Source organism: Tarenaya hassleriana, unplaced genomic scaffold (assembly GCF_000463585.1).
Source record: "Tarenaya hassleriana unplaced genomic scaffold, ASM46358v1 Cleome88, whole genome shotgun sequence".
Classification (NCBI taxonomy): domain Eukaryota; kingdom Viridiplantae; phylum Streptophyta; class Magnoliopsida; order Brassicales; family Cleomaceae; genus Tarenaya; species Tarenaya hassleriana.
The window spans coordinates 18,544-44,039 of NW_010971205.1; the positions used below are offsets into that span (position 1 = coordinate 18,544).

The following is a 25,496-nucleotide window of genomic DNA, read 5'->3' on the forward strand; positions in this document are numbered from 1 at the left end:
TATGGCCCCAAATAATTCTTTAAATTTATTTATAGATCGTTCATTTGAATCGGTATTTTTAAATGCAAACATTTTAATGAAATTAACACAAAACTCACGATTATAACTTAAACTTGATTTTGGTATTTAATTTTGGTATTTGATTTTTAGACTTATAAAGAATTATGAAAAAGCTCATCAAACACCAATATTACAACAAATGCCAGATTCAAGGAACCTCAAAAGTCAATGGCAAAGTCAAAGTGAACAAGTGGTTTGCAAGTTCTCAAGATCTCCTTTTTTCAATTACTCAATGTCTTAATTAGCAGCAGCGGTCCGTATCCGTTGCTCTAATTCTACTATTATTTTAATTGAACGAATTTAATTAAATGCTCTAATTTCTGTTTCCAACAACAAAAAAATAGTATAATGTATTTTTGCTATAGAATTGAGAAACTTCAAAAGAGATACTTGTAATACTAGTAGAATTACAAATACTGAATCCATGCTAAAAAATGTTTAAATTTATGAAATTGAAAGATTGGATTTAATCGGCATTTGGAATGGTAAATATTTTAAATTGATTCACATTACTCAAATTTTTCTTTTTTCAAAACTTTTCCGTATCAAGATTTAAAAGCTCATTTTTGTTCGTATTTTGGTGAGGAATGCAATTTGTTTTAAATACGTTTAGAGAATACAGTAGTAAAATTTGTCAAATTAAAAGGATGAATTTAGCTGTTTTTAAAAGGATGTATTTAAAAACTGAACTTATACTAAAAGTTACAATACCCATATGCGTCTATTTGGTTCCTATGAATCGATAAGATTCCCACTGTAGTAAGCCTTCAGAGAAAATCACAGACATCTGTAATGTAGTGTTCATGAGGCTTGCCGTTCTCCCCACTTTCCGACCGAGAATCTGAAGCCAATAATTCCAACCAAAGAAAAGATCGACAACCAGTATGTACCTTAATCCGTTGTCTTTTTTTTTTTACACTAATCGGATATCTTGGATCAAGTCTAAATTAATCATAGGATCGGAAACTATCCTAGCGATTTGGAATATACATTCTCTCTCCAAATTTGAGGTTTGAATTCGAGGCAAGACATATTTGTGTGTTGTGTAAATATATAAAGGAACTTGAATATGCTCGTAACTTTTTAGATCGTTATTGACTTTAAAAAATAAACAAATAACTAAACTGAAATCCCATATTACTCCACCCGTCATAAAATGGATATAAAAAAGAGGTTCGGATCCTCTATAGAATGCACACCATAAGATCTGGTGAGTCTGTCTATGGAAATGGACAAATTTAGTTTTGATTTGAATTTGGTTCAGACTATTCTGTATTTCTATTTATTTTTTTAAATGTATTATGAATTAGACAAATGGTATTTGGTTCGAATTTGATGTGAAACTCAACCTTTTTTTTAATTAGGTTGGTGGAGACTCCAATAATTTTAAATAGGGTAAAACCAATAAAAATTTCTAAACTTGCAAAATGGTATAATACTAATTTCTAAACTTTTCGTTCCATAAATTTATTCTCAAACTTACAAAACGTGTCATTATAATTTAAAATTTGTAAAATGTGTCATTATAATTCCCAAATTGATTTATGAATCAATATTGTTGAGATTTTTTTCTTATATTGATTAACAAATTTGAGAATTATAATATCTTTTATAAGTTTGAGAATTATAATGACATCTTTTATAAGTTTGAGAATTGTTAAGCGAAAAGTTTACAAATTTATTTTTCACCATTTTACAAGTTTAACAATTTTTATGGGTTTAACACTAAGCTTTGCCGACTCTATTGACGGAATATCGATCACTGCAGGGTTGGTCGTTGTTCCGGTCGAGCACTCTCTTTTCTTCGTCCAATTCAGTCTTAACAAAGAAGACTGACTTCTCACCAACCCGCGAAGCGTTGTGAGTAAATAAGACACAAATTTGAATATGTTATGTTTGTTAAACTTATAAATTTGGAAATAGTTCAAAAAAAAAATCTCACAAAGTAAATGATGAAGAACAACTATATATAATTTTAGTTTGTAAGCCATTTTGGATAGTTCTAAAATTTTTTGTCCGTCCATATTTTGGTCCGTATTTTTTATTTTATTTCTCAAGTGTACATTGCCAAACACTTCAACAAGTCTACTTACAGTTTGTAACTTTTAGTTGCATGTTTTCAGAGTATCATTTTTATTAGTAGATAAAAAAAAGACAGCATGAGAGCAAAGACAAATGAGATGAACAAAAAAAAAACATAATGAAATTATGACAGCAAATGCCCAAGATTTCAGATCCTGCCCATTTCACACAGGCTTCTCAACACTTCAACTGCTTTGTCGATGTCTTTATCGCCATTCTTGCTAATCCGATCACTCATCTCTGCTGCTCTCTTCTTCACAAGTTTATGACCATTCCCTTTCACCACTTCTTCAATCACTTTTGCTATCTCTTTTCTCTCAAACCCTCCTTTCTCGTTCCTCTTCACCTCCATTCCGACCCCTACTTCCTCCACGAGCTTAGCATTAACGGGTTGATCGTTATGCACTGGCGATGCTATGATGGGAACTCCAAGTTTCAAGCTTTCCATTATCGAACTCCATCCGCAATGGCTCAAGAACCCTCCCACGCTTTCATGCCTCAAGATTCTTGCTTGTGGTGCCCATTTCTCTATAATGATCCCTCTTTCGTTTACTCTTTCGGTGAATCCTTTTGGGAGTGTCTCTTTCGTCGTCTTCTCCTCTCCGGAAGGAAACCTTATCACCCATATGAAGTTTACACCGCTTAGCTCTAGACCGAATGCTATCTCTTCTATATCTTCTGCTGATAAGAAGATCTCGCTACCGAAAGAGACAAAAACGGTGGAACCCTTTTCTTTCTTGTCAAGCCATTCAATGCAGCTTTTTGAAGTTTCATCGTTTTCATCGGTCTCAGACTGTCGAACGAGTGGACCGACCGGAACCATTTTCTTGTTGAGTAAAGATTGGAGATAGTCCAAGCATTCGCCCTCCAGTTCTCGAAAACTCTTCACCAAAATGAGGCGAGAAGACCGCTCCAAGGACATGGCAAACCTCTCTATATCAGAAACTTCATTGTCCGAAGGTTTCTGAGAAATCCGAGCGATGCCTCTATCCAAACACCCTTGAATATCACTCAAGTTAGGGAATGGAAACTTCTCATTGGGTCTCAGGTTTGGATGAAGAAGATAAGAAGTGAATGCAGCAGAAGAAGATAGGAAATGGACCGAGGGGATGTTAAGAGACGATACCATTTCGGGTACCCATTGCTGCATAAAATCATATATAACGAGATCTGGGTTCAAGGTCTTGAGCAAGGACAAGAAGTTGAAACTTGCCATGTCTAGAGCTTTGTGTAAGGTGTTGATGAGATGGGGAGGGAGACCATTTGTGGTGTGGTAATGAGGAGGGAGTTCCGACAAGTTTGGGAGTTTGAGTTCAACTAGTTGGATATATTCTGAGTATTTGGATCCAATCTTTGGTCGGAATGAGTTGAGATTCACAAGTGTTGAAACAAAATAGACTTGAAAATTTCTCTCGGACATTTCTTTTGCTAACTCAAGGAACGGAGATACATGACCATGAGCCAACCATGGAAACATCAACACACTAAGACTCTTTCCCTTACCTTCCTCCATTTCGTTGCCCTGTTCTTGGATTTGCCTGATTAAGGCATTGAAACCTAATCATATGATGCGACAAATCTTGTACTTTGTGAAATGCCCAAGTGGTTGGAGCCGTCTCTTTCTAATAATAAAGACTTTTTGCATTTAATATTATAATGAACGGTTGGAAGCTGCGGGTCCATTTATTTCCTAATCTTATCTCTTGCAATGAAAATTCAGTGAAGTCAAGCCTTTGTCATCAAACACGTAACCAATACAAATAATAGAGATAACAAATCTAACACTTGAGACTTAAAAATAATTTTTCAAGTACTCCAGCAGATTTTATAGTGAATTCATGCACTAAACAAAATGAGATAAGAAACCCAAACTCGAAAATTTCAATCTTTTGTCTATGGATATTGAATTGTGTGATATCAACAATGAAGAATTTACACTGAATATGCGTTAATTTACACGATTTTTTTTTTTTTAAAAAAAAATTAAAGACGATATTTACCTATCCAAAGATGAGAGATAAGGAATGTGGTGATTCTCATCCGTCCATGAACTTCGAGGTGAAGTCACTTGAGGCATCGTCTCTGAAATCCGGGTTCTTCTGCTCTTTGTTTTGCCCTGCATGAAGATTTTCACAAGGTTTCTGTGAGTAAATCTCGAAAAACCATGGTAAAGATGTGAGCGATCTTGTGAATGGACTGAACCGACCTTTAATCTCAATTCTTGTAACTCGCTCTCGAGTGAAGTGAGTTTTGTCTTGAGCTGAGCAAGTGCCTCTTCAGCAACTTCAGGGTTTATGTCTGAAACATGTTCTTTAATGCCGGCTGCCTGGAGATTTTATCCAAACAATGGTGTGTTCAGATGGAATAAATACATCAAGTTTCGTGATTTTTCGGGTTCTGAGGCCATTATTTTCTTACCTTTAGGACACTGGTGCAAAGGCCTACTAGCTTCCGAGCTAGTTGCATTCTGTCCTCCACGGCTTCCTTCAGTCTGTTACTTAGCCTTTGGTCTTCTTCTAAGTTTGGACATGGATTCTTCCCAGAAGACGCACGGTAGTAAGCAAGCTCTTCTTTGACACGTGAAAGAATTACCCCTGCCCGTCTTAACTTCAGATTGAGTTCATCGTTCTGAAGTTTTAGCATGTTGTTCTCTTCCTGTTGCACATGATGCAAGAATTGTGAGTGAGAATAACGTCAAAATGCAAGAGACAGGCGGGAACTAGAAGTTTCTTGCCTTGATTTTGGCATGATCATGAGCCTTTCTCTGCAGATTTTGTTGGGCAGAAAGCTTCTTAACTTCTCCTTCAAGCTCCAATACCTTTCTCTTGTGACTAACATTCTCCGTCTATTTTAAAATCCAAAAAGATCCGGATATGTTTTTTTTGTGAACACCATTCACTTTGTAATATGCATAGTAGTAAAACCGAAAATTGGAGGCCAAAGTTCCTAATTTCCCAACCTTCAAAAGTTCGTTTTCTTTCTTGAACAGCTGTTCATGTTGGCGATGTTTCTCGAGCTCTATCTCTGCAGCTACTAACTCTGCCTGTTTTCTCTCGATTTCCTCTATCCATCTGCAAATGAGACATTGTAATTAGAATATGATAATGATTGGACAAAGTCTTTGGATAAGCCGAGAAGGAAAAGCATCATTTTCTTACCCTTGCCTTTCCTCGATATATTCATTGAGTTGCTTCTTTAGCTTAGAGACCTCATTGTCCTGCATATTCCAATTTTCAGGACAAGAGAAACTTGGTAGCAAATGTCAACAGGTTCTTCTTTTTACCCGCTAATGATTACCTTTTGTTGTGAATCCGAATTATCAAGTTGGACCTTCTCTGCAATCTTCAGCACTTGGTGATTATCCAAGAGCGACTATATGAAACAACAGCAGAAGATAGGAGAAATTCATAAAAGTGTTCAGTAACTATTCACTGGTTTGAGTGATGAAATAGGTTTCTTCAGAGATTCAAGAACATGTAAATATAAGCCATGCAATGATACGTATCTTTCATCAACAAAACTAAAAACAAAAATCAAGAAATAAGCAACATGAACAAGACATTAAATACTTACTGCACAATTTGTCACATTGAGTTTGACTCCTAATAAATCTCGAATAACATCATGGGTCATGCTCTCCACCGTGGCAAATCTTGCATTCAAGGAGAATATCTGGAAGAAAATGAAATCGATATGAAAACTATAGGGCAGTCCTGTGCACAAAGCGTTTCCGTTGAGCAGGGTACGGGGAAGTGTTCCACCAAAAGGGTGTATTATAGGCAAACCTTACCTTGTAGAATATTTTGCAATATGAAAACTATAGATGCAGAAATTTTCACGGAACATACAACATAATGTTTTTTTCATGTTACCTCTTTCTGTCTGGTTGCAACTTCAGATTCCAACTCCTCAATTCTTAGCCTTGCAGCAGCAATCTCCTCATCCTTCTCAGATTTCATCTGTTGTGCCATCCCTAACCCAATGCACCTAAAAGGGGAGCCCGAACCCCTAGGTTTTGCTGAAGTTTTACTTGATGAACAACTCGTGGAATGAGAAACATGGCTTTCTGGCTTTGCTTGCTCAGACATTGCCTCCAATTCCTTAAACTGCAGAAAAAATGATTCAGACATATTCTAAGGCCAAATATTGAAGTTATCAATCTACAAGGGGCCAACTTACCTTCTTTTTGTATTCTACAGCCTGAGCTTCTGCATGCAATGTAAGTTCTGAGATGTGGACTTTCAGCTGAGCAATCTGTTGCAAAATAAGCATATATCATCAGAAATTTTGAGACGAAATACAAATTATGTTCCGGGTTCAAATTCAAGATTATTGGATAGCAAAAATCTACCTCGGTTGTTTGGTCAGCCATGTCTCTCTCAAGCATTTTTATAAGATTCAAAGCTTCTTCAAGATCCTTTTGTTTTTTGTCTAAAAGCCTTTTAACAAAACAAAAGCATTAAATGAGTAGTTGAGGTACTTGATGTTTCCGTACAGGGGCTTGAAGTTTCTGCTAAAGAGGATTGCCTGACTTTTACCAACCTTCTCATTTCAGCATTAGTATTCATAGCATTTCTCATCTGCTGATTTATGGTTTGAAATTCCGACTCTAGCTCCTCCCTTTGCAGACGTTGTCTTTCAGCTTCGCCTTTGATGACGTCAACCTAAATGAAATACCACTATGAGACATACTGATCAAGATGATTTGAGGTTGTTATTGAATGAAACACAATACTAGTTCTAACCTTGTTTTCCAGTAGATTCACCGTATACTCGAGTTTCTCAACTGACTCTTCTAATAGTTTCACTTCTTGTTCTCTCTCGTCGGCATATATCTTTCTTGCTTCTGCTATCTGCTCACACATTTAGAAACAAGTTGTTGGAAATATTGATCAAGCACAAGGTTTGGAAATTGGGATACACTCTGTCGATGTCTGTTTGTTGTCTACCTCTTGGGCTTCAATGTATCTCATCTCGGTTTCTTTAGCCTCCGCTTTCAGTTTCCCGAATTCCTCTTTCAAATAAAGGACCTCTTCTCTGAGGTTATCTTTTTCATCAGTGGCCTCATCCAATTTGATGTGCATCATCTCAACCGTGCCATTCATTTGTCTGAGAGCATCGCTTAGTTCAACAAGTTCTATCTCCAAGCTCTCTGACACCTTCTTTGTCTCAATCAACTCTTCTTCCAGTGAACATTTTAACCTGAATGCCTCTCCAGCTTTATCTCTAAACCCCTCATTCTCCCTTGAGAGTGTTTCCTGGTATTCTCTTTCCTTTGCAATATCTGCTTCAAGATCACAAATTACTTCTCTGTTCTCTAGCAATTGACCTTCAAGCATCTGGGTACGAGAAATAGCCTCATCAAGTTCACATGACTTGGAAGCGAGCTTCTCTTCTAAAGCTTCAACATGAGCCAGTATTTCCTCAATTTCATCTTTCTGGTCCCTGGAATTGGAAGCCGATTCCTGTAGAAGGCTGAGGTCGAAAGATAATCCCTTTATAACCTCATCTTTCCTGAGTAGCTCATCATGGAGGCTCATATTATCAGATAATATCTCCTGAATGTCAAGTTGCAATGATTCAACCTCAGCAACAAGTTTGCTAGTCTTATCGGCACTTTCGCAGATCAGTTGAAACATTTTGTCAAAAATAACCAGACCATCTCCACTTAATTTGACAACCACCCCACTAGCTCTAATATTTAAGGATTCAGCTAGATCTTCACATTTGGCAATGCACAACCTCGTGGTACTTAGGTCTTTAAACTTTTCTTCCCTTACTTTGACTTCCAGTTCTTCCTTAGTGGCAATCTGCAAATGCTCAAGACTGTTGAGTTCAGAAGATTTCATCTGTAAATCATTCTGTAGGTTGGCAATACAAGACTCAAAAAGGATAACCCTTTCTTTGTATGCCTCGTTTGCTTCTTTCAAGTCAATAATCTTTTGTTCACTGTGATTCAAATCCAGTGATAGACCTTCAACCTTGCCCAGTGCTTCCCCCAGCTTTTGTTTCAGTAAACCTGTCTCAAATTCATTATCAACCAGACAAAGTTCTTTTAGCTGGTTCTCTACATGGGAAACAAAGAGCTCCTCCTTATGATTCTCAATGGCAGCATGGTGACGAAGAAGCTCTCTTCCAGCAACCGCTATGCTGGAAAAACTCTCTTCTAGCGTTAGTGCTAGAACAAGTGACGCAACATCCTTTGAGCAAAACTCCATCAGATAAAACTGCATCTCTGTGTCAAAGAAATGATCTTGGTCTTTTAGACGCAATTCTTGATCAAAGAGAGTTGATGCTAGGTTCCTATTGCTGAAATCCAACTCCTTCATCAAATCAGCTAGTTCAGAGCCAATGCTATTAGACCTTTGCAACATCAGCTCCTCCTGTTGCTGTAAACCTGAAATATTCAGCTCAAAAGTGCTTAATCTTGAACCGAGCTGATTAGTTTCTTCTTCTTTTCTTGAAATTCTCTCAAAACCTTTCTTTATGTCAGCCAGTAGTTTTCTCCTGAGAGTTCTACACATCTCCAGCTCCCTTCTTAACTTTAGATTGTTCTCTCTCAGTTCAGCTATGGCTGAGTTTGATTCACTCAGGCCATGGTGAAGCAGACCATTTTCCGTATTCATCCCGACAACTGTTTCTAACAGAATTCCTGTGTGGCAAAGATGTAGAACAGAAAATGCACAATCTTTCATTATTATTTCTGACCAGATATCCTCAAGGAACAATCTAGCCGACCTTGTTTCTGAAATCCAAGATTTTATGTCGGAGAATTCACAGCCTATACCTAGTAAGGCCTTGGAAGAGTCATCTTGTAGTTTTCTGATGATAGCTTCAAGCTCATCCATGAGAATGTTTGTCTCCATGAAACTTAACTCGAGTTGCTTCTCTAGCTTCTCAAATTTCTCCTTTTCTTGTACATTTTTAGATTCCAACCCATGTAGCTTGTCAACTAAGACGTCTCTCTCACTGACCAAGGTGATTTCCTTTTTCTTGTGTCTTTCCAGATCAAGCTTCATCTCCTCGTTTGCTATTACCAGTTCATTGATCATAGTATCGGCTTCTTTGATGACAAATTGAGCCTCTTCGAATTTGGTAAGAATACACAAGTTTTCTGCATCTTCCTGGTCAGCTAGTATCTTCATCTCAGCAAATTCATGCTCCAAAGCCTATATAATAAATTTAAAAATTAAGAAAAAAAATGGAACAGGAAATTCCCTGATTTTGAACATGAATGTAATAGATAAAATTATAAGTCTGTCTTGTATCTTTGAGAAGGGATGAGCAGGCACTTACCTTGACTTTGTGGTCTGTGACTTCCATCTTGCTCTTGTATTGCTCTTCCATGTTATTCATGGCACTTTCTAGGTTAAGAATCTGAGCTGTTACATCTTTTAAGCTACTAATGCTTCTTTGCTCGGACAACCTTAGCTCTTCCTTTTCACTCTGAAGTTTGACCATCTTAAATTGAAACTCCTGTAAACTTCCAAAAGCAGACTCCAATTCTCCTTTTAGTAGTAGAATCGTTTCGTCTCTCCCGCTAGCCGCCTTGTTGCTAACTTTCGCCGACTGCATTTGCTTGTTGTGTGGGGTCTTCTTCTCTGTACAAGAAGAGACACATACATCCTTTCTCGTTTCCTATATGAAATAAATTCCAATAAAGGAGCATTTGTTATAATAATTTGTATTACTATATATAAAAAACGTGAATTATCATGAACAGAAAGAGAAGCAGAAGCTCACCTGTTCTGCATCGCTGTGAGCTGGAGATGCTAATGAATCTTTTTCCTTACCATATTTGTCAGGCTCATGAGACATGCTCATGCATGATCTGACCCCTGATATGCCACCTTTAAGCTCGGAAAGTTTTTCATTCATCCTCAAAATTTCACTCTCTTTGATGTTTTCGAGATTTTGTTCCATTGCATATGCATGCTTCTCTGCCTCTAGGAGATTCCTTTTAAATTCATTACAGGTTACTTCCAAATCTTCTACTTGTTTCCTCAGGGAGAGGATTTCTCCAGCAGATTTCTTAAGCTGAGAATCCTTTTGGTTCAGCTCACAGGTCTGAGCATCAGCTACGTGCGAATATCGACTGACAACAACTAGAGCAGCTGTTGCACAATGTGATGCTTCATAAATCTTACTTTCAGCCATCTTCAGGTTCTCCTGAAGCCTTGATACACTTTCTGTTTTAGTGTTCAACTGTGATTTCAGAAGGAGAATCTGCCTCTCCTTTTCCTCGCACTCTCTCTGATGTGCTTCATTGATTACAAGTGCTGCCCCTCTTAGTGACTTCAACATAGACTCCACATCATATCTTTTGTTATTAGCATCCTCCAAACAACTTTGAAGATCTTCAATCATTAATTCCTTTTCACAAACCACTCGTGCTAGTCCCCCAACCTGTTCAGATATCCATACCCTTTTCTCTGGGAAGGAGCTTGAGATTAGATCAACCTGACTACATGCATCAGCAAGGGCTTCATTCCCATTCAGCAAAATTTCTTCCAGCTCAGATGTAAGAATTTCTACTTCATGAGATAAGATTTGTAGTTCTGTATCTTTTTCTTGTAAATTTTCTTCCAACAGGTCATTATCCTCAGTCATATCTCGTAATTTATCTTGCAGCTCCACCACCTGAGTTTCCAAAAGCATTACCTGCTTTTGACTAGCTGTCTCTTTTGATTGGAATTCCTCAACTTCCTTCTGAAGAACTTCAAGCTCATTCTGCAAACAGATGATCACTTCAGCTGTGGCAGCTTCAGCCTGCCTGTGAACTTCATCCATGTCTTTGTCACTGGAAGTCTTTGAACGAATATCACTCTTGTACAATGCGTTTAATCTCCGGGCTTTCTCTAGAGATTCTTGCATCTTCTTGAACTTTGTATCCATTGTGTAGTTTTCCGGAGGATTATCTTTCAACTCATTGCACTGTTTGGCCTTCATCTCTGTGATCTCAAACCCTTGTTTCTTGATTAGCTCAAGATAATGGTCAGTATTTTTCCCCAGGTCTTCTATTTCTTGGATAGATAAAACATTTTGTGACTCGAGAGCTTCAATGACAGACTTTGCCTCCTGCAGATCACAGTTTGCATTATCCTGCTGCTTGCTCATCATAAGAAGCTGGCCCTTCAACTCCAGCAGATCTTGTTTGAAAATCATTGCTTGTTTCTCGGCTTCTACACGCTTCATTCTTTCCTCATCAAGTATAATTTTGAGAATATCAAAATCAAGCTGCAGTTTGATGATTTCTTCTTCGTGACTGATCTGATGACCAGCAAGTGATTCTTGTATCTCAGCATTTTGAGTTTCAAACAAGGCCTGCATTCATTTCCGGAGGTAACCATTTGTGAGCGGGAAGGTCTAATAGTAACATGCAGAAGCAAGGACTAAGATGAGTACACAAATTAGTAAACCAGATCTGCAGAAATGGTTTTCTTACTGCCCATACCTTTGTTGTTTTCAATTTTTCATCTTCATCAGGTGTACAAGCCTTGATATTGCTGATCATGGCTTGTAGATCTCGGATTTCTCTGAACAAGATGGGTGAAATAAAAATCATATCACAAGGATAGAGAAAATGAAATTACAATCTGAATTCTGAATTCTTTTACAATGAAACAAGAAAAGCTGGCAAGAATTCTTGATCAGATTTCCTTACCTGCTTAGTTTTGCATTCTCTTCCAGGCAGGAGCCAAGATGACTCCTGCACTCCTCAAGTTCAGAAAGGGCATTTTTCAACTGCAACAAAAACATAAAAATGAATTTGACACTTCAAGTTATATTCAAACGGCAACAGGATCAGAGCTGCAGAAAAAGAAAAGTGTAATCAACCTCATCATTCAAAGAACTATCTTCTTTGCTGATACATGAAGCGTCCTGCAGCATGGAAGTTACTATAAGAACAAAATAAAAAGCACACACTGTTGACAAAAAGACCCCACAAACGGAATAATCCCATATGGATCTCAAAAGAACAAATCAACATATAGCTTTGTTTCAGATACAACTCGACGTTTAGTTGGAACAAAATATTGTGTAGGGTTTGTAGCTTTAAAGAAGATCATGGATCTAACCTGTGACTGCTTTTGAAAATCAGGTTGTTCGTGCCAGACAGAGTTTCCATCGAGAAATTGTAGGAGCTGTAAACACAAAAGACATTGTTAAGTAGGACAAAGGACAAGAAAAGTGAAAGAGTACCTTGATATTGAACTACATTAAACGAGAACCTGATCTCGGAGATTTGAGACTTCATCCAATAGAATTTCTCTCTCGCCTTCCTCGTAGAATTCTTGAAATCTGTAAAGTAACATAACAACGAAATTAGGAAAAATGTAATCGTCTATTGGGATCTTAGACAACTGCAAATGATATACAACCTTCTAAGTTGTTCCAGAAGCCTTATATTTTCTGATGCAAAGCGAGTCACTTCAGGGTTTTTATCAAGTTTGGCTTGAAGAAGCTGAATTTCTTCGGACAACACTTTATTCTCTTCCTGCAGGAAGGAATCTGCAGATATATGATTGCCAAGAAGTGATTCCAGCTTCCGTATCTTGTCTTCCCGAAACCTCAACATCATTTTTGTGCTCCTAGTATCTTCCTCTCTTTGACGAGCCTAAGGAAAGTAGTAGCATGAGCAATTCTGCCATTGCCTGGAACAGAATCAACAAATAGCTGCAGGTTTGGGGAAAAGGAATTACCAAACGGTTCAGTTGTTCAATCTCAGCTTCAAGCTTCTTGATTGAAGCATCTGCCACGTGTTCTCTTCTCAGTGCACCAGCAAGTGTTTTTTCCAAAGACTTGAACTGACAGATAGAAAGTTTTAGTAAAATGAGGTTTGCTTGCTAGCATTTATATCCCATTCCTCAAGGCTGAGAGAAATAAAATCTCAATAACACTCAAGAATTTTGGATGTTTCTCAAAGCTTTGTTTACCTGCTTTCTGGACATCCTTAGAGAACCTCCTGATTCATAGACATTCAAATCATCAGTCTGTTGATTCCCTGTCTCATTCATACCACATGACAGAAGACAGGTTTGAACTTCTACAACATTGCTTCTTGCTGATCCAAACGACAATGCCCTGGAGACATTCTGATGCCTGAGAAGGGACAGTTCTTCCTGTTTCAAAAAGCTCTCGGTTTTAGATTTTGTGCTGGCACAAGTACAAAGCATTGGAAACTAACTTTATATGTAGAACCTTTAGAAGTCGGATTTCGTGTTGCAGTGCCATGACATCCCAAGTGGAATCCTCATTTACCACGGCCTATCCGATTTAAAAACAAATATCATTGAAAGTATAGTCATGAAAAAAAAATCCCCCTCTGTGTTTCTTATGATGATAGTAGGAATTTTTAACAAAAAGCTTACATTGTTCTTGATTAGCTTGGCTCTTTGAGCAAATTTGAGTGTGTTTAGCGTCTCAGCTGCACAGCTGTGAAGTAGAACATAAGAGAAAACCAGCAAAATTGTAGACTGAGGGTATTATCATGACCATGCACATCGATGTAAAAATATACAAAAATATATAAACGTACTTGATCGAAGGGCTGGCATTCGCAATGATCATTGTTTTAGAATTCCCACCCAATGAGTCCTGCAGGATAAAGAATGGCTGATATGAAATCATGAAGGTACTTCAGCAATTTCAGGGTAAAAGAAAGGCAATTAACTAAGAGATGACCTGAAGAAGAAACGTAAGCCTCGAATCACGATATGGAATATGCCTTGGTTTCCCATTAGCAACATCCGCGAGAACCATGATTACATGTCTGCCATCAATAACGTGTCAATGAAGCTACTATCACAAACTATGAAAAGCAGATATATATATATATATATAATATATATATATATATAATAATTTCATTAGTTAATGGAAAAAGCATTCTGATATCGCTGAGTTACCCTAATGTGGACAAGGATTTATTGATGTTAGCTGCTTCTTTCAGACGTTCACCCTCAGCACCAGAAGTTTTCTGCCTGTTAATAGAGGAAACAATGTAAGAAGAGGCTTTTATGTCAAAAGGCTCAAAACCAAGCTGAAGTACAGTGGTTACCTCTCTGATCCGGCAAGATCAACCAGGTTCAGCCTGGCAAAACGCAAGTTTGTTGTCGAGTCATTTTCCCACCTACTCTCTATCACACATGTAAAGACACTATGCGACCGGCTGCTCTCTCTGTTCATATTTGTGGCTCCAACCCTTCTATTTAAAGAACCCTATGTAACATAGTATTGATTTCACATACCATAAACTAAATAAGAATCCAGACAAGAAAAATAGGAAGGCGGAAATGCAGAACATGTCTTTTGGCAGACAGAAAATGATTAGTACCTGAGATATAAGCTTTAAGATGCCTTGAACACTCTGAACTTCATACTCAGTGAGATTTTCCACATATACACCTTCCTTAATGTCCTCCCGGAGCTAGAAGAGAGTGAGAAAGCATAAGAAACTAAGTACAGAAGTTTTGGACATGTGCATGAACAAAATTGCAAAAGATACCTGTAAATTTGTTGAACATGGGTCAAGAAGGTCTGTAATTTGTTCATTGTAAATTTCAAGGAAAGAGCATTTGCAATTATACTTTAGTCTCTCATCTCTTCTGCTTTCTTCCTCCTGCCAGGTGAACATGGTGGAAAGAATCAATTAGCCATGGTTAGTATGCCGGAGAAAGAAATGGAAGAAGCAAGATCACAGGAAGGTTACAGCTTGTATTCTTGCAAATAAAAATTCGAATATCCGAGGCATCATTCCTCTGTGGGGACTTGGTTTCACTTCTAATTCATCGACTTCACCAAGCATTGTATAGGTTTTCCCACTTCCTGTCTGCATAATTACAAAAAAGGAAAAATATCATCAAATTATCAACCTAATCTTGAAAGAAAAAGAACGATAACCTTGTCTTTCCTTCCCAAATTATTTTGAATGAACACATTCTGGACACTTAAATAAACCATCTGAGTATAACCTTGTTACGAATTTCGGCTTCTTTGCTTGAAAAGGCCAGAGTATATGCATAAATTTTCAATTAAAACAAGGATATCATCACCAACTTACCTAAAATGGACAACCGGTGAATTCTTTCAAACAATTCAAATCTTTGTTCATTAGAAAGGGTCTTAACGTATAAGAATTCTCCAGACAGCACTCGAAGGTTTAACCTAACTCAAAGGTATTGTTGCTGAGCAACCATGGCCTACATAAGATGCCAATCCACCTCTAAGTTATAAGATGAATATACCTGGCCGTAAGCGAAAATGCAGCTGTTGTAGCCAGACAAGCAATTTTCCACCATCGGCAAACCAGCAACCCGGAAAAGTGTTTCCTGCAAAGTTTATATTGAGAAGCAGAACTCAATAAAATGTTCAGAAAAGGGACTTTTCAGATTCATTACTTTTCTGAATATTACCTGGTCAATTGTTTCACAAGCCACATGATCAAACATGAATCGTGTTTCTGGTTGTCCAACCCATGTTATGATCTGAGAACTTTCCTGTTTTAAGCACCTGTTGTATCCATTTGTACTCTTCTCCATTGTATTCAGCGGACGGACACGTATAAGAATCTAAAATACATTTAAAGAGGAAAAGCGAAAACAGTGTCACCAAATTTTTCAATAGTTTCCATATACGTGGAAATAACATCAGTTGGAGATGTTTCATTCACTAAATGATCCATTCAGTAGGTTCTTTATGGAAAAAGACATTAACTTGAAACAAAATTAGGAACTCAGTGCAAAAATGAAATATCTAATTACTAGAAAACAAACTATACGATAACAACAATGATTTGTTACCTGTACATTGTGGTCCATCCAAAATGATGGATCCTCCTTGAGATCAAAGTGAGGAACTTCGACACTGTTAATGACCGTTGAGACATGTCCAGAAGAACCAGACATCCCTCTGTATGATGAGGCATTGCCCCCAACCCGAACTGGACCTGAACCATCAACCCTTCCCCTGTAACCTGAAGCTGGTGGCTTTGAGATGCTCTTTGTGGGCGTGCTCTGTGTGGAATTCGTCTCAGAATAGCCCGAATTTGCTCTCCCGACGACTCTAGTGGTTTTAGGAGTCATGTTCAACGAACCCACATTAGTGTTTGAGCTAGAATCACCTTTCTCTCCCCACCTGAATTGGCTTCTCGAGAAATTGGCTGACTTTTGCCGATCTGGCGTTTTTAGAGGCAATGCAGGATCAGGGTTTTTGGCTCTGGGCTTCGTAGGTGTTCGTTCGATCTTACTCCGAGATTCCTTTTCGGGTTTCGGGTTCATCAGTGGGTCTTGGATTGAATTCAGTGGAGCTCTCGGCAATGGAATAGATGAAGAGGAATCGTTGCTCATTTGAGACAACATCGACTCTCGGAGATTCACTGGGACATTCTCGATTTCTTCGTTCTGGCCCGAATTTCGTCGAAGAAACTTGAAATCCCTCAACATTCTAAAGAAATTCGGTACAGAAGCCAGGAAATCAGCAAAATACGCAAACCCAATATGGAAAAACACAAACTTAGAATCATAGTGAAACTTAAAACTCGTCGGATTTGCTAAATAGAAACGAAATGTCACCTGTAAGAAGAACTGAAGAATTTTTTAGCTCAGAAATCCCCAATCTCCCTCTCTCTCTCTCTCTCTCTCTCTCTCTCTCTCTCTCTCTCTCACTCTCAATTGTGAGAGCCTGAGCTCCGAAGATGGAGTCAGAAATGGATGAAAAAAAGTGAGAAGACTAAAAAACGGACGACTGAGATTGCATCTGATTTCTCTTTCACTTTTCAGACACCGAGATTTGTAGCGGCGTTCGAATTTGAATTACGAAAGGGCTTTCCGTAATATTTAGAAAGTCATGAGGGTAATATCGTAATTCAGAATACTTGCTCATTTCAAAATTTTAACGGCTAACTTATCAACTCCTTTTTAAAAAATAAATAAATAAATGCGAGATTTCACATGTTTTGAAAAACAATTACACTTACGATTCATAAAATCTACAATTAAAATGTACATTGAAATACTTTTTCAGAATAATAAATAATATGGTTAGATTGGTACAATAATTTATGTGGTTCATATTAAATATTTAATTTTTTTTATCATACTAGTAATTTATGTTAATATGAGTTTTATCATTTTCTTAAAATATTATTCTCTCCTTTGGCTCATTATAAAAATTACACTTACTATATTATATAGATTTCATATCATACCCTTTTATATTTTTTTTTACGATCAGTATGATCTTCATGACCTATCTGATGGTCATAATACTGATCACATCGTTTAAATTATATAGTGGTTGTTACCGATCAAACCGTTCAAAACTTATATGGTGATCATATTAATCATATTGATCACATAAAAAAGTTAAGAAGGATATGGTCTGAAATCTATGTAACAAAATAAAAGTAGTTTTTATATAATGTCATCTCCTTCTCTCTAAAGATAAATAAATTCTATATTTTTACTATGTTTTTTATTGAGAAAATTTGCATAAATATGTCAATTTTGGAGAGAGATTGGAGACGTATACATTTTTTCCATCATTTACAAACTATATTTCGTATGAAATTTTATAAAAAATACATTCAACTTTATTGTCTAATTTCTATATTGTATTAACATCTCCTAAAACCTCCAAGATGGAAAACATATTTTCTAAGAAAAAACTTGTTCTATAGGATAAAACTGTTTCATTATAGAGAGTCCATTTTCATTTGGAAACTCTTCAGGATGAAACTGTTTCGTTCGGAAATTTTATTTTCGTCCGAGAGTTCTTTAGAATGAAATCATTTCATTCGAGAGAAGCTATGTACTCTTCATGATGAAACTGTTTGTGTATAATATAGGTAGTTATTTGTGTATATATTTCACTCGTTTTTATCATTAGTTATTTTAATTCAAACAATATTGTTGGTTCGACTGGTCCCGGACTATTTAATATCCCTTTGTATGCAAATGTCAAGACAGCGGCGACGGATTCTGGCTAGTCACTTCCGGGAGCAACAACTTATCTCATTTGGAAGGAACGGAATGCGTGCATCTTCAGGCGAGAGTCATGCACGGTTGGGAAGATTCGCTCAACTCTTGACAGACTGGTGCGAGACATTATCATCTCGAGGCAGCTGTGTTCTTCTACACATACTACCTCTTTTGAGGACGAGTGGTTATCTATTACTTCTCCTATCCGATCTATTCTGAAGTGTTAACTACATATATCTTTATGTCGGTTTCGTCATTATGATGGTTTATGATATCTTAGGGGCTGGTTTCGTCATTATGTCGGTTTGTACACGAACATTTTTTTGATTTAATATATTTACCGTTATCAAAAAAAAATATTTCTTTTAATTCTCGTACGTGTTTTTAATATATATTTTATTGAATCATTTTATTACTTTTTTATGTATTCTTTTAATTTGTATAGTTTTTTCGTTTCTAATTTATTATTTCTTGTAAATCAATTATTCCATCTGTTTTCTTATTTATTTCTTTTATTTTCTCTTTGTCTTTTAGTATCCTAGTTGGTTTTTAGAAATAATTCTATATTTTTCTTCTATTAATCTATTTATCTCGTTGATACATTTTTGTTCGAATATTTTTATTAATTTTTGCCGCTGATTTTTTATATCTATTTTGATTCCATTTATTTTTCTTTTTTATTCTTCATAATATTTGGAATTTTGATAAGTGATTCTATAAATTATTTCAACAATATTATTTAGGATTACACTTTTTTTTTTTGTTTTGAGATTATGACTAGTATCATCATCAAAGATGATATCAATATAATATTAATTTTGTTTATAAATTTTTTTTGGGATAGTTATTATGTTTTCTTTATAAAAAAAATTTCTGGATGATAACTATTTTTTAATTAATATTAATGACAATCATTTGGAAATTCTGGATATTTTAGGAATATGGTTGAAAGTCTTTATCATCTGAATGGTATTTTTGATATATTGTCAATTAAATAACTTAAAATTAAAATTTCATTTAAGCGATTGATTAGTTTTGAGAACTCAAAGTACCAACCACTTCTTAACCTGGATATTTACACAAAGAAACCTATCCTTCCTATACGAGTAATGGCGTATTTCAAAAAATTATTATAGGAAACATTAATTGTGTACATTAATGTAAATAATTAATACTATTTTTTGTAATCAATTAATACCATTAAACCATCTGTCTATGCCTATATATATATAAAACCAGCGTCCTTTTATGGTTAGTATGTCACATTATCGTATATGGCAGCATGACACATATATATACATACACACATATATATACACCCTTGTATTGTGTGTAAAGAAAATGATTAGGCATAGAGATATATCGCTACATATATGTTAAATAAGTAACCCCTACAACACTTTGGCCCTTCGCATACACCAAAGGCAACATAAGCATCTTTCAAAGACACCACCTTAAAACTTTTGCTCACATGTTTTTTTCTGCCGCGTCGTTATGTCGACCCATATCTTAACTCCATCCACATACTGCAATAATTGTATTGTATATATCTATATACCGACTCTGTATCTATATATGTATACATACATACCTGTGTATATGTAGCGGCTTTGCATGTTAAGACATAGATAAATCGAGACGCGGAAAATAGAAGTGAGAGGGGAAAAAAAATCCTAAAAGCGCACCAAGAAATAATTATTTTCTCTGCTCTTGAAAGCAAGAATCAGCATCATGGTGACTCAAAGATTGGAGATTTGCATCGAGCTGATAAAGTTGGCCATAGATTTCGTCGCTGCCGTGGCCGATGCGGTCGAGGGAGCCTTTTCCCGGCGAGATACGTCGCCTTCTTTCGCCGTGAACGGTGGCCGGAGTAATTACTCCGCCGTTCACGTTCCTCTTGTTGGGTTCCTCTCCTGAATTATTATTATTATTTTTATTTTAAATTTATCTCTTTAATTCTTTGGCCTGATTTGCCACGTGGGGTTTTGGAGACAAGGTATGGAATATCTTGCTTGTAATAAAGAAGAGACAGCACAACCAGAAGCCCTTGAGTTGCTCGAGAATAGAAATTGGTTGTCCTAAATTATTATATATTTAAAGACAAGGTTCTTTTTTTTTACATATTATACATATATAATATTTAAAATATCAAAAGCATGGTTATTTATAGGTATGTATTTATTATTGGATGGTTATTTTAAATTGCGAAAACTAATGATACACACTCTCTCAAGTAAAAGAAGGAAAACAATACAACACATTATTTGCATGACCGAATAATAAGCAAGCAGAAAAAAAGAAGCAAGGATCAGTTTTCAAGTGAACTTCTTGGCAAGAGATAAGAGACGATGTGCAAGATCCAACGGCTTGGAAATCATGATCATATGATCAGAATCCTTTATATACTCTACTTGATTCGGAGGGTTGTTCTTCATCATCCATAGTTGAAACTCTTTAACAAATGTGACATCTTTCTCCGAAACCACGAAAATCCGATTGACCGATCCGTATCGCTTTCTCGTGAGCACTATATTTTCGTCGATGTCTTTGTTGCTAAAGATTCGTTGAGGCCGAACTAGCAGTGTTGCCAATTCGATATCCTATGAATATATATGAAAATGTTGGAATGTTTTTGCAAGATTGGTTATAAATATGAACCAAAACATATGATGTCAATCAAATGTATAGTAGGGATGTGATGAAAGATATGTGCAAAATCCGAAATCGGAAATTGTGGCTATGTTTATAAAGGGTATTGAAATCTACAAACACTAAAAAAAGGGAAAATAACATTTAAATGTTTAAACTTTTACAAAAATCCTAAATAAATACCTAAAATATAAAATTTTCATATAAATACCTGAATTTTTTAAAATTCTAGAAAAATGCCTAAACATTTGAAAATATTTCTAAATAAACACAAAAATCATTAATAGCATCAATTAATTTTATTCGAGAAATATCTTAACTTTGGATTTATTTAAAAAAAATTTAAAAATCTAGATATTTATATAAGATTTTTAAAAAATTAAGGTATTTATACAGAAATGTTATAGTTCAAATACTTATCTAGATTTTTTTGTAAAAGTTTAGGTTTTTATATATGATTTTTTCTTAAAAAACAACGGTTTTTCAATGGATATTCTTGATGAAAACGTCTTTTGAAAAATGTACAACGGATAATCAATAAAATTTCAATGGATTTTGTAACAAATCTATCTGTTGAAATTTCGTTAGAAAATATTTGATTGCAGTATATGCTTTGCTTCATATCTTGGCAATCAAAATATGTTCAAAATTTTTAACGGATATAGTGAATTAAAAAAGAAAGATATATGGTTATAAAGGATATTGAAAAAAAATATATATATCATAAAAAAAGTAAAACTTTCAGATATTTTATATGGAAAAAGAAAAAGAAATTATATTTCTTATGAACTTGTGAAAATGTTATAATGTATTTGTACGATTGGTTACAAGTATGAACCAAAAGATATAAGGCCGATCAAATTTTTATTTATATGGATTGTGAAACAGAAATATTTGTAATATTTCAGATTTTTTTTATGAAAGAAAAAAAAACTATATTTCCCACACAGTTAATAAGAGCAAAGACCATTTAATGTAAGAAAATATAATTATATAATCTATGAATGGTGGAAGCATATAATTTACCTCCTTAGGGCTAAAGTTGTAGAAATTTAGTGCGATGGATAATGGACCACCAATGGAAAGAGTAAGTTAGCGAATCAAGATGGCATTTTTTTTTTATTATGCTCAATTTGATTGTAAAGATAACCCATTATATTATGGTATGATTGATGGTGAATAATTCAAAGTTATAAATTTTATAAATGAACCGACGATTATAAAATAAGTAGACCAAGATCTTATGTATTTGGATGCCAATACATTGAGTTGCTTAGTTCACAAGTAACTTGGAAATAAAAATTCTTTAATTGTTACAAATATCTACTAAGACATAATTTTTAGTATCCAAAAGAGTGGGAGGTTTGTCGGGCCCGTCTCCAAATACAAACCTCAGGTCCAATAAAGGAGCTTGCCATCTTACCAACTTTCAAAATGAAATAAATAAATAAATTTTAAAAAATCTGTGTAAGAAAAGTGGTAACATTGTGAAATCTAATCATGTAACTATAATTTTGATTATCCGTAAAAAAATATTCCCTTATCCGTCGATAATTGAATCTAAAGTTTCTAATTTTTTTAATAATTCTATAAAAAATTAAAAATGATTTTTTTAAAATTTTAAATTATCATGAGTATTTTTGTGATTCTCAATACAAAAATTGGAGGTAATTTGATAATTTTTTAAAAAAACTAAATGCGGTTTCCTATTTTTAATAATTAAAACATATTTTATCGTCATATCAAATTATTATTTACGCGACCATAAAATCGCAAAAATTACATTTGAAGTGTAGATAGAATTAGGGATAGGCCGGCTATTTGAAAACCGAACCAAACAAACTGATTTATACTTGTACTTGGAATCATTTAAAATTAAATATTATTGGGCTATAAATTTTCGAAATCCGAATTAATCGTAACCGAATAAACTGAATCCAAATTTACCAAAATCGAATAAAATTGTTCATCCACTCATGTATAATCAATTAATACACAATATATATTATATCTAATTAGAAAAATTATTATAACGAGATTGTTTATATAATTTTATAAGTATGATATATAATTAAAGCGCGGTCTTTAACATTTTCTTCATGAATATTCTAAATTTTGTTTTATTTACTATATCGAATTGAACTAACCGAATTTTTATTTTGTTACAATTTTAATTAGATATAATTGGACTAGAGTGAATCATAATCGAACCGTTAAAACAAAATAATTATTTAGTTATAAATTTTCAAAACCCGAAATAAGTGAATCCGAATTAATTATAAATCGAATATAGTTAATCCATGCCTATGTAGAATATTTTAAAAATGAACAATTTTGTCAACCTATATGGTATAATTTTTCCATTTACCAAATTTAATTTATTTATGGTCAAATAATATATATATATATATATATAGGTTCACTAATAGTAAATGCATTATATATAACTATATAATCAGATATTGCATTGACATTTCTACTAATTTATAGGCCAAATTTCTTTGACCCTATCAGCATTTCATTTTCATGTGTGATGTCTTTCTCTTAGATTGTGAAATATTCCAATAACAAAATATATTTTGAAATACTTTTTCACGAGCTGTTGCTTTCCTTATATGATTATATATTTGACTAATTACACTATATTCTATTGCATATATCTGATATTTACAAAAAAAAAACCATTGGCTAAACCAAGAAGATAATTTAAATTAAATTGAAAAACAACATATAATTCAGACGATTAATCACCAACCATTAAAATTAAAATTACTAAAAACATAAAATAAATTGAACTGGCTTATATCATATGAACATAGACGTACACGTACCCCTTGGGAAAGAGAAGTGAAGTTGAAGTTGGGGCCAGGCATGAGAGCAGTGGCGAAAACAGCCATATGAACCTTACCCGGAAACATTTCCATGGCCTTCGAAACGGCGAGGCCACCCAAGCTATGGCCCACAAGAATCGCCCTCTCACCTTCTTCTAGAGATTCTATTAGGCCGATCAATGGTTCGATATAATCCGATATCGACCGGAGATCATCCGGTGACTGCAGATTTATCCCAGAAGATACGAGATCGATCGCGGTTACGTTGTAACCGTGTGATTTTAAGATGGGTATGATCTTGTACCAACACCATGCGCCGTGGCCGGCCCCATGCACTAGCACAAAACGAGACCGGCCGGGGTTTGGTCCGGATGACGGTAAGGTTGGTGGTCGTGAAGTTGAGAGGAGAAAATATTGGAAGAAGATCAATACATGTAGTACACTTGGGAGTAATTCCATTTTTTTTTTGTTTTTGTGTTGCCTTGATGAATGTTTTTGGGTTGCTGTGTGTTATATAGTTGATAGAATTCAAGAATCTAGTGGTGAGGTGCTGAGTAAAGGAAATTATTTTTATTTTTTAAAATTTTTAATGATTTTAGAAATCAACATACTGTACTATATATATATATATATTATTTGATCTTTCAATTCTTGACCGCCTAGACTTTTTCTCAGCAAATAATTTCATGGTGGCAATACACACACATATATATATATATATATATATGTTATATGTATATACTTCAATACTTGCACGTCTTCATCTGATATTAATGTCTTTCTCACATTTGTTGTGTCATATATAGATATATAATTATTCTTTTGTTTTTTTTTAAAATAACATATAACAAAAAAGTACATTTCTTTAAGTTAGCGAATCAAGATGGCATTTTTTTTTTATTATGCTCAATTTGATTGTAAAGATAACCCATTATATTATGGTATGATTGATGGTGAATAATTCAAAGTTATAAATTTTATAAATGAACCGACGATTATAAAATAAGTAGACCAAGATCTTATGTATTTGGATGCCAATACATTGAGTTGCTTAGTTCACAAGTAACTTGGAAATAAAAATTCTTTAATTGTTACAAATATCTACTAAGACATAATTTTTAGTATCCAATAAGATACTAAAAAATATGTCTTTGTTATAAATGAATAGTGAAGCTACGGTACTGTTCACGCAGCCGGGCACTGTTCACGCAGCCGGGTACTGTTCACGCCGCCATACGGTTACTGTTTAGCCGCCATACGGTTACTGTTCATAAATAAGTATACGTGAACAGTAACTTCGGATTTTCTATAAATAGCTCATTTCCCTCCTTCATTTGTACACAATTCCAAGAAAAGAAAATTATTGAAATCTTGTTCCCGGGTCTCTCAAACGATCGATTTCGGTTTCTAGTTAACGATCTGATTCTCGGGTCTTCTATATTTCTTCATTTTTCACAACACGTTATCAGCACGAACGCTCTTCTACGACAAAGGTAATATTATATATTCGCTCTAATGATATATACACATATTAATTGATGCTTGAGTGGAATTAACCCCAAGCTATATATAAATATCAGTTAATTATTGTTTAAATTAATGGACGGCTAAGCCGCCTTAATTATTTATTACTATTGGACGGCTGAGCCGCCTTAATTATTTGTTACTGTTGGACGGCTGAGCCGCCTTAATTATTTATTTGTTACTGTTGGACGGCCGAGCCGCCTTAATTATTAATCTGAAATATTGTGTTATTTATGGACGGTCGTACCGCCTAAATTGTTTTATCTTTATGGACGACAATGCCGCCTGAATTATTTTACTTTTGCATACGGTAATACCGCCGCATATAAACAATTATATTATCTAATCTATATAAATTAATAAATATTTA

The 25,496-nt window shown here is 35.0% G+C and overlaps 4 protein-coding genes across 5 annotated transcripts; 1 reads left to right on the forward strand and 3 right to left on the reverse strand.

Moving 5' to 3' along the window:
• Positions 1-2,290: 2,290 nt before the first annotated feature.
• Positions 2,291-3,655, reverse strand: LOC104803462 (beta-D-glucosyl crocetin beta-1,6-glucosyltransferase-like). Its single transcript, XM_010527395.1, has one exon. It carries the CDS (start codon positions 3,653-3,655, stop codon positions 2,291-2,293), a length of 1,365 nt encoding a protein of 454 aa, XP_010525697.1.
• A 279-nt stretch (positions 3,656-3,934) lies between these two features.
• On the reverse strand, positions 3,935-16,884 carry LOC104803444 (kinesin-like protein KIN-12D). The gene is made up of 37 exons (XM_010527376.2): positions 16,716-16,884; positions 15,945-16,587; positions 15,558-15,713; positions 15,390-15,473; positions 14,855-14,974; positions 14,651-14,764; positions 14,480-14,572; positions 14,204-14,364; positions 14,052-14,126; positions 13,828-13,915; positions 13,682-13,740; positions 13,515-13,578; positions 13,345-13,410; positions 13,080-13,265; positions 12,846-12,950; positions 12,525-12,760; positions 12,375-12,444; positions 12,222-12,287; positions 11,980-12,024; positions 11,807-11,886; positions 11,597-11,678; positions 9,886-11,466; positions 9,439-9,780; positions 7,092-9,311; positions 6,888-6,995; positions 6,685-6,806; positions 6,494-6,581; positions 6,322-6,396; positions 6,015-6,248; positions 5,716-5,814; positions 5,440-5,514; positions 5,301-5,359; positions 5,102-5,213; positions 4,877-4,987; positions 4,561-4,797; positions 4,349-4,468; positions 3,935-4,258 (listed from the first exon to the last, which is right to left on the reverse strand). The coding sequence occupies exons 2-37, from the start codon at positions 16,584-16,586 to the stop codon at positions 4,139-4,141; spliced, it is 8,295 nt and encodes a 2,764-aa protein (XP_010525678.1). The 5' UTR covers position 16,587; positions 16,716-16,884; the 3' UTR covers positions 3,935-4,138.
• A 2,721-nt stretch (positions 16,885-19,605) lies between these two features.
• Positions 19,606-20,241, forward strand: LOC109116237. Its single transcript, XM_019201305.1, has one exon. The coding sequence runs from the start codon at positions 19,854-19,856 to the stop codon at positions 20,037-20,039; it is 186 nt and encodes a 61-aa protein (XP_019056850.1). The 5' UTR covers positions 19,606-19,853; the 3' UTR covers positions 20,040-20,241.
• A 41-nt stretch (positions 20,242-20,282) lies between these two features.
• On the reverse strand, positions 20,283-24,150 carry LOC104803445 (methylesterase 3-like). 2 transcript variants are annotated; one of them, XM_010527377.2, is made up of 4 exons: positions 23,603-24,147; positions 22,129-22,197; positions 21,798-21,860; positions 20,283-20,722 (listed from the first exon to the last, which is right to left on the reverse strand). In XM_010527377.2, the coding sequence occupies exons 1-4, from the start codon at positions 24,059-24,061 to the stop codon at positions 20,438-20,440; spliced, it is 876 nt and encodes a 291-aa protein (XP_010525679.1). In that variant the 5' UTR covers positions 24,062-24,147; the 3' UTR covers positions 20,283-20,437. The 2 variants fall into 2 exon arrangements, with proteins under 2 accessions (XP_010525679.1, XP_010525680.1); XM_010527378.1 differs by lacking the exons at positions 21,798-21,860; positions 22,129-22,197 and having other exon boundaries at positions 23,603-24,150.
• Positions 24,151-25,496: the final 1,346 nt, after the last annotated feature.